The sequence below is a fragment of the Propithecus coquereli genome, unplaced genomic scaffold, assembly GCF_000956105.1.
Source record: "Propithecus coquereli isolate 6110/MARCELLA unplaced genomic scaffold, Pcoq_1.0 Scaffold34, whole genome shotgun sequence".
Lineage (NCBI taxonomy): Eukaryota > Metazoa > Chordata > Mammalia > Primates > Indriidae > Propithecus > Propithecus coquereli.
In genome coordinates this window covers 5,470,138-5,479,616 of record NW_012149063.1, presented here as the reverse complement: position 1 = coordinate 5,479,616, position 9,479 = coordinate 5,470,138, and the positions used below count along the sequence as shown (strand labels likewise).

General features: G+C 37.2%; 1 protein-coding gene across 2 annotated transcripts in view; it reads right to left on the bottom strand.

The window, feature by feature from the left end:
* Window positions 1–254: 254 nt before the first annotated feature.
* ITGA6 (integrin, alpha 6) overlaps window positions 255–9,479 on the bottom strand; it is a 75,678-nt gene continuing 66,453 nt past the window's right edge. Inside the window, exons 24-26 of one of the 2 annotated variants that reach the window (XM_012650798.1) lie at window positions 6,018–6,143; window positions 2,637–2,766; window positions 359–423 (exon numbers count right to left, since the gene is read on the bottom strand). In XM_012650798.1, coding sequence (XP_012506252.1) covers window positions 2,659–2,766; window positions 6,018–6,143 — 234 coding nt within the window. In that variant the 3' untranslated portion in view covers window positions 359–423; window positions 2,637–2,658. Of the gene's footprint in view, window positions 424–2,636; window positions 2,767–6,017; window positions 6,144–9,479 lie in introns of both variants that reach the window. The other variant, XM_012650797.1, reaches the window with a different exon arrangement.

The following is a 9,479-nucleotide window of genomic DNA, read 5'->3' as shown; positions in this document are numbered from 1 at the left end:
AAGGCAACCCTGAAAGTTAAATTAAGGCAGTTAAAGAAAAATCCATTCCAACAGTTTTAAATTTGGCTGTGCAAAACAGGAGCCTTAGGCTACGTAACAATATCCACAGTTAAAACTGTAGGTTCATAAAGTGTGTGGTCACTCTGAAATCAATCCTCGGGTATTGAACAGGCTTTTAAATCCACTTGAATTTCTGAATTAGAAAAAAAAAAAAAAGCAGTTTGGGTACTGTGAAGCTTTTTTTTTTTTTTTTTGGCCTCCCTATGAGTAGCTTTCATTTTCATTCCACTTTGTGATCCACTGTTTTTTTTCAAGGTTATCATTATATTTTTCATCTTTGATCTCTCGCTCTTCTTTCCGGATCCTTACGGCATGGTATCGGGGAACGCTATCATCGTACCTAGAGCGTTTAAAGAATCCACACTGGAGAAGGGGAAAGAGAAACAGAAACAAGTGAATTAATTTCAAGAACAGCAAGTACACTAAATGGGAATGTCTAAGCTTTCTGTTCAGCTATGTCTACCTTTGGACTAAGGGAAAAAAGACAGTTTTCTTTTAAGAAAGAACAGGTTGAAAAGAAGTAATAGCCAGTGGGGATCAATGGAAGAGAAGAACAGCTGTAAAACTGGAAGAAAAGTCCATTTCATCTTGTCTTAACATTTTATAACAATGTAAGCTACCCCTTTACTAACAATTTAAGAGTTTATGAAACCATGCTTCCATTTTTAAAAATAATCACAATATTATATGTAAAAGGTCTAAGTTCCAGATTATTAGATCATTTTAAGAATTTTTTTAAAGGTATAAACCAAAGACTATTTCATGCCCCTCTCCTACTAATAAAATAGAAATCAGGTCACAGATATTTTGCAAATTGCTGCTTGAATATGCTGGTGTTCCAATGGATCAATTTAAGAATCTTCTCTCCTCTGAGGCTCCAGTACATACATAATCTCTCTCATTAGCTAGAAGGTAATTTATGTTGCCTGGATCTGCCAGTTGTGTTTCCAATTAAGCTGTTTCATTAATAAACCACATAGTAACTGTGTCCTACAATAAAATCAATCATGTAACATACAGGACTTGAGGAAAGCACCACTACACTGAATTTCAGAGCACTCCCTAATTTCTCTTTTTTTGAAAAAAAGAAAGAATATTTACATTTAAATTGTTAATGAATATATTTTATTCATTTAAAAATATTCAATCTGATCCAAAGTATATTTTTATTGAGAATATATCTGAAAATTTTAAAGTCAGATTAAATTTTTAAATGAGTAAACTACCTACTTTTTTTTTTTTTAAAAAAGGTATGTTTTCAACTTAAAAATGGAGCTTAGAAGGATGAGGAAGATGCTTAGAATGGTTGATTAATGTGTTTATTATGTGACATCAATAGGAACATAACATCTAGATCGAATGATGCTATATTATAAAAATGCCATGAAGCAAGATAAAATTATGTACATAGTTACCACTAAATCAACAGGCAAAATGGACCAAGAAGTTTTGTTCCAGACCATTTCTATATGGACTCATTTATTATTCTGTGCAAAAAGGCCAAAGTACCTATCTATTACAAAATATGATTGCTGGTTGCCCCGGGTGAAGAAGGAAAGAAGGAAATGACAGGTGATGTAAGTAAAGTGGCAATGTTGGGATTCATCAGTGCCATGGAAAGGGATTATAGCCGTAATTCTGTCCTCTTATGTCCATGTAAATGGAAAAGGGAATTACCAGTAATTCCCGTTTCCATGGATTTACAAATAAGAACAGCAAAACATGAATTTAAAAATAAACTTAGAGCCAAGGTTGAATAAAATCTCTAGAAACATGAAACATGGTCAAACTCCATTACAACATTAAAATAAAAACCATCCAGGGCATTTTTTGTACTAGAATTTTGTATATTGAAGGTTACTTTGGTAGATGATCATCTTTTGAAGTTGGCCATAAAGCCCATTATGCTGATAATCATAGTTTGTTGTAATGGTCTTTGACCTTAGGAAATATGCAGGAAATGGAAGTTGCATGCTTAGCTAGCATAAAACGATTTCTGAGCAAGAGTAAAAAGCATTCCAAGCCTTTCCCATCACTTTATAGCAAGGAGGACAAAAAGATGACAGTGAGGAAGCCCCCTCCCTCATCAAGAGAAACACAATGTTTCCAGCATGCAACAGGTTAATTAGGCAGTCAACACAAGCTTCAATCTGTGGGAAATTCCAAAATGAACAAGAAATCTGGAATGATTTCTTATGCATCTTTGAACTTCTGAGTGGGATGCTACATACTGTATTAAACAACACATGGCAAACAGGGCTACTAAGGAGGTGCGAAGCCTCCTTTTGTGTGTACAAAGATTGCGATTTCCTTCATTGCTGTGGGTGATGTTTAAAAATAAGGATACAACGTAACTCACCTGCAACAAAAGACTCTTTGTGCATTTTTTTTTTTTTAAATAAACCATGAGCTTTCAAGTGAAATAAATAAAATAAATCCAAGCAAGGCAAGCCAGTGTGGACATTTGGAAACATCTGTTAATGGGACACACACACAGCAAGCTGTTGCTTTTAAAGTTAGCCACCACAACCATAGCAGGTCCCACAGCTAGCAATTAAAAAACATTGATCAATTACCAATTACAGAAGTAGATCAATACTATGCATCAGAAGTAAGCCTTTCTTTATCAGATGGCTGAGCATGGATCTCAGCCTTGTGATATGTGGCATCATAATGATCTTTCTTATTTCTCTTGAAGAAACCACACTACAAGGAAGCAAGGTATTTAGTCAATTTTACAGTTTTGTGTAGAAGAGCTAAACAAAAGAATATCTCAGATTTTAACCTGTTTTCTATTGACGGCTCATTTACAAAGAGACTACTTCCAATCAACCAAAAGTGAACAGCCACTGCGCTGTGTTTCACTGTGACATTCAGCACATTCCATCACCATGTGTCTGTGGTCAAGTATTTATATGGACGACACTAGTCAGCTAATTGACTTTTCTATTTGTAACAGACATCCTAAGGACAAAAATCATCATAAAAGGGAAAATGTATACACATCTGATTGTAGCTTTGGGGAGTTTCTTCTTGCAGGAAAATACGGACTACAAAAGAGGCAAAGATTGACTTCTGCAGTTTATTGAGACAAAGGTTAGAAAATTCTCTAAGTTAGCATAAATCCAAATAAAATACAGATATACTGTGGGTATTTTTCTGCCTTTTACAGTAAATTTTATAGAACAAATACCATCTACTTAAGGCCTTTGGATCTCTGGGGTGAATCATAATATAAATTCGAATACACCATCATGAAAGAATGATTGCTGTTATTTTCCCAAATTCTGACCCACCATATAACCCTTAAGTGGTAGGTACCCATGCTCCTCAGGTTAGGTCACTCTAAATGAGTATAAGAGTATAATTCCACTTTCTACTATAATTTCCTGCCTTCAATGATAGAGAACCTTTTTTTATTTACTATTATCTAGTTCATAAGGCCATGGAACTGCCTTTTGAAATATAACTTGGTCAAATCTCTCCTGGAAAATTCTGCTTACTAGTTTGGCAACTCATGAAGGCAAAAATCTAGATCTGCTTTGTACAATATGATAGCTACTAGCTTAGTTATGTGAAGCTATTCAAATTTAAATTAATTTAAATCAACTAAAATTCAATGCCTCAGTTCCACTAGCCATATTCCAAGTGTTCAGTAGCTACACGTGACTAATGGCTACCATATTGAACAGTGCAGAATGTTTCCATCATTACAGAAAATTTTATTGGGCAGCATACACTGTGACTCCTAATGTAATTTAATGCACAGTGAACATATTTGGCCAATTTTCAATAATACAAGCTAGTAAATAGGGTGGGAAGAATAATGAACCAGCCTAGAGGACTTTTTTTTTTTTTTTTTTTTTTTTTTTACCTCCAAACAAAATCCTGGGCAGAATCCTGATATTTAAAATAGATAAAATCAGAATTGCTCTGGCTGAAGTGGGGAAACACATCTACCTAGTTTAGTTTTGCCACCTGCATGGATGTATAAAACCCAATTTAAAGGCCACTGAACTAGAATCCTTTTTGATCCTAAAATCCTATGATTTTAAACATAAAAACAATCCAGTTTTAAGAAAGAAGAGTACAAAATAATAAAAATGATTTTCATGTGGGGTTATATAAGTTATCTGATTATTTTAGAGTCCCCTTCAGAGTCTGGATACTTTTTTTTTAAAAAAAAAGAAAAAAGAAAAAAAGCTCTAAAGAAGGCTGGGTACTCATGCCTGTAATCCCAGCATTCTGGGAGGCTGAGGCAAGAGGACTGTTCAAGGTCAGGAGCTTAAGACCAGCCTATGCAACATAGGAGACCACGTATCTACAAAAAATAGAAAAATTAGCCAGGTGTGGTGGTGCACACCTGTAGTTCAGCACTTGGGAGGTTGAGGCAGGAGGTTGGAGTGAGCTATGACGACACCACTGCATTCTAGTCCAGGTGACAGAGTGAGACCCTGTCTCAAAATAAAAACAAAAACCCACAAACCAACCAACCAATGAAATCATCTAGTACAATCCAGATGAGGCAAACCAGAGCCCGAGAAAGGTGGAATGGTTTGCCCAAGATTATATACTGCTTGGGTTTCTTAATTCTCAACCTACTGCTACATCTCACCCTCATCAAAGACTGCCAATAAGACCCTGCTCTAAAAAAGACCTTGTGACCTCTTCCAGAAAATGCATCATTCTCAAATAATCAATCCCAAATTTAGTTTTTCATATCAGAATAATTTCAGGACATCTCCTATATTGGCTTGCTGTGCTGGCCAGAGGAACCTACTGCCTGAACATCAGAGGTAAAACTAGCTAAAACCCCAGGCCTCAGTGAGTCTGGATACGAGCAGATACTAAGCTTCAATCACACATTTGGAGGACGTCAGAAAATTATCTCAGATTAGCAAAAGAAAGCTAGTTGGAAAAATAAAATAAAAAAGAGATGCCCAATTTGAATGTGAGAATATCCTGAACCCTTGTCTATTATACTCTTGGAGCCAAAGAAAGAAAACGGATAGTTTGATGCTAGGGGGTTACTGGTTCATCCAAAACCCTATGGACCAGACGTTTTTGGGAATCCAGAATTTCTGACATTTTAGAAAGGTAATATGCTGCATATATAATGTCATTCTAATCAAAATGTTAGTATTTCTGCAGTGAAACTATTAAAGGATAAAGACTATACACAGCCTCTCTTGTCAGGTTTTACTTCCAAATAAATAACTGTCATTACAAACTTTCAGTTTTCAGAGTTTTTTGGAATGTGGAATTGCAGGTAAGGGACCGTAGACCTCCATTACTCACTGGGAACAATCCAAAATCTATAGGTTATAATCTTTGGTGACAAAAGTTTGTATCCACCTCATATACACTTTTCATAATGCAGACTATTCACTGGTAGGACACAGGGAGAAGATACATTTTATGTGCAGCCAAAGGACCAAATTGCAATGAAGAACATCCTACTGAGCTATGAGGGCTCCTTGAGATATTCACTCATCTCATGCTTTTCATTCCTAATCTAGCTGCAAGTGGAACAAACACAAATGGCTGCCATGAACAGTTCTTTACAGAAATTGAAATTAGCAGGGCTACAGATTCAGATTAATCTGACATCTAACAATTTGGCTTAGATCCAGACTGTAATCTTAGATGAAGAAATGTTAAAGCAGTAAAATTTAAATCTATTTGCCAAACATGCTAAATTATATGTGAGACACTAAAATTTATTCATTTAAGAAACTTATGATATACAAATAATATACCTTTAAATACAAACTATTAGGTAGATAGACCAGTGTTCACTGTAAAATTCTCTCAAATTTTCTGTGTCAGAAAAGTTTCATAATAAAATGTTGGGGAAAAGTAAGTGATGAAAAAGAAAACATACTATCAGTGTTAATTCACATTTTTTAAAAAAACAAAGTTTACATCATGAAACTCAAATGCCAGATAGGACTTACCTTCCATAGTAAAAACACTAATAGAGCAAGCATCAAAATCCCAGCAAGAATAGCCACTAGGATGATCCACCAAGGTATTCCTGAATATTGAGCTACAGTCTTTGAGGGAAACACAGTCACACGAACCTACAGAGCATAAAAGAAAGCAGCATCACTATGTAATAAGGCAAGAGTTAACAAGAAGAGTTTTTAGTTCTAATTCTACTCCTGAACACATCTTGGACAATGCAGCCCGTTGACAGATGAGATGACTTTCTGAAGCAAGATCCCTTCCTTTAATAATGGAATATTGCTTCGAGATGCATTCCTTGAAGAGGAATCTTCACAGAATCTTGAAAATGCTGGGTTGTGTCCTAACAAAGTGGTTATTTCTTTGCTAACTTATCTTTTAAAATTTTTTTGTTATCAACAAAAGTAGATAAAACTATATAATGAACCCTCATGTATGCACCACCCTGTTTCAACAATTACCAATACACAGCCAATCTTGTTGCATCTATAGAACCCGGTATCTTTTGCAGAATGATCACACTTTCTTTTAATTAATTTTAAGCAACAGGAAGAAAAGGCCCAGCTTATGCACAATTAGCCTACCTTCCTCACTCAGACTTTAAAGATGTTATAAAATATAAAAATATACCTTCCTCACTCAGACTTTCAAGATGTTGTAAAATACAAAAATAGGGATGGAGCTGTGTGACTGATAGATACCATTTTAATTTTTTCTTAGGATATCAAACTAAAGACCCTCATACACAATAAAATTTCTTGAAATGGCTTGGTGCAAATCTTCTACAAAAATATGTATGGACAAACTAGACCCTGGATTCATTCAGAGGCAGCTTAGAGCTGAAGCTGCTGCTGTTGAGAAGCTTAAATTCGAAACATTTGATAGTTTGCGAATTCTAATTAAAATAGTGTTTACTCCAAAACTGAAAAAGTTGCTTTTGGCAACTCACGACAACCCAGTTATATGGGTTTAGGATTCAAGTGGGCTTTTGTGATGCCAGGAACTATTTTTCAAAGTTAAAGACCTACCGATTGCTATGGACAAGATTTTGTAAACTACACTGATTCTACTGGTTTGAAGTTTTTGATATTTCTGAATTAAGATAATGTAAAGAGTAAACAAAACTCAGAAGGAGCATTTAACGCCTAAGAAACATTTTTAGTCAAGTATTCTATATTAGTATTGAACCACGGATGCTGCTTAAAAATGTTTCTACAGCCTGAGTGAGCAACACAGCAAGACCCCATCTCTACAAAAATCAGCAAAGTTAGCTGGGCATGGGGGCACATGCCCATATCCCCAGCTTCTCAGGAGACTGAGCCAGGAGGACTGCTTGAGCCCAGGAGGTTGAGGTTGCAGTGAGCTATGATGACGCCACTGCACTCTAGCCCCAGCAACAGAGTGAAAACCCGTCTCAAAAAAAAAAAAAAAAAAAATTAAAAAATGCTTCTATGTCTACACTGTGCTCCATCCGATACTTCTACCCTATAATTCTTTTCTAAAAATCTCTTCATTAAAGTACTTCCCTTCCCACTTCTACTAGAAAACAGCTTATCAACCTCATTTGACTTACAGAAAATACTTAAAAGCAGCAAGAGTGCTTTTCTTTAAACACTATTCAGGAGTTTTCAGCCAAGCATACTAACAGGCAGGCATAACACACCTTAACCAGCCACCAGGTTTCCTGTTATGCTCTGAGGTTTCCCCAGGCTCACTTCCCTGCTCCACCGCCCTCACAGGTGTCCCAGCTTTCAGCTAAAACAACCCTTTGAGATTACTGAGCCCAGCTGCACAGGGGCATCCACAAAGGAGGGAAGCAGCAGAGACAGACCAGTGAAGAAATGATACAATTCTGTGACTGGTAAGCTGACTACAACACAAACAAAACGACGATTCAATTAGTCTATGCTGTATCTCATCCAGCTTTGCTTCCCTATTATCTAGCATAGGGAAGGCACAGCGTGCCCTTGGGGCAAGGTGGCCATGTGGAAGGGCCATCTTCATCTGTAAGAATAAGTTCTGTTGAGTCTGAAAGTGGAGACTGGCCTATGGCAAGGGGAACCAGCCTCGTTCTAATCACACCGTGTGTCAGTGCCGCTGGAACCGCACCCATAAATGGCACAACCAACTGCATAAGGGGTGAACAAGGGGATTTTTGATTTTGCAGGGGGAGGGGTGGGTAGAAGGATGGGAATCCACCTGAAGCTCTAAGCCCCCAGTCTGGCCAACATTGAAACCAGGACTTGGAGCCTTTTGGATATTATGAAATAACTCACTGAAGTTAGGGGCTGGGCTGGCTGCACATTTAAAGGGCAGATGTGCTCTGTAGTCCCAGAAGGTGAGAGGCCAGTGAACAAGATGTTATTGGTTGTTTGCTTTAATTGTCAACTGAAGTTTTTTTTCCTTTTGGTATGACAGTCATTCTCCAGCTGGGACTGGGAACAGGGGCGGATGGCCACAGAATCAGGTCGGTGGGGGAAAGTGGGGGGATCAACTGCGGTTCCCAGAGCTCTGAGAAGCCTTATCTCACCTTGTCATAGCAGCTGTTACTGATGAACAACAATGGCTTACGGTGAACAGAAACTACTGTAGAGCTTTACAACTCCACAACAATTTCTTTCTTTTGGTTTCATTAAAATTTAGGCATTTCCATGGGGATGACCTATGCATGTGAACCTCATCCACCCCGTGCCAGGAAGGGGAAAGGGGCTTCAGCTCTGCTGACGCATTAAATGTGATTACCAGTAGCAGTGCTTAGACCACATGAGCGTGACAACTGCCAACACACTTTCTCTAAGTTACTCTGTAATGTAACAGCCACTGCTCTTACTGAACATCGGTAGAGGAAATCACTCGATGAGGGGGTTTTCATATCTTTTACAAAACTATCTATTGAGGACAGGATCCCTCTTAGTGAGTGTTCCTCATATAAGGAATCACCTTATAAAAGGATCCATCTCTCAAGTTCTCAATTTATCAGAGCCAAAGAAGAAAATCTCCTTCCCCTGAAGAATTAGGTGCTTTTTACCTGTCCTATTTTCTTTTACCTTTTGTAGCCAGGAAGCTTGGATACTCTCTACTTGCTTCCTTAGGAATAAAGTGGGGATATATAAATACAACCAATAAACAATTCCTCCTTCCTTGGCTTAATTCAACAGTTCTTTCCTGGTTCTGTCTCCTAGACCTGAAGTTCTTAACAACTGACACCGTATCTTATTCAAATTTTCTTCTCTAGCATCTAGCCCAGGGAGGCACACATGTGTCCTTAATAAGTGCTTGATAACTGCATGGATTTAATTTAATTGATGCTAAAATGTAATCATCTCAGCTGGATCAATTATATGACTTCTGCTTTCTCTGACTTTGTTATAACAGTGTTTTAATTTAAAAGTGTTTGAGAGGAAAACACAGAATTCCGAAATTGGTTGGGTTATAAAGAAACAAAATGTTTT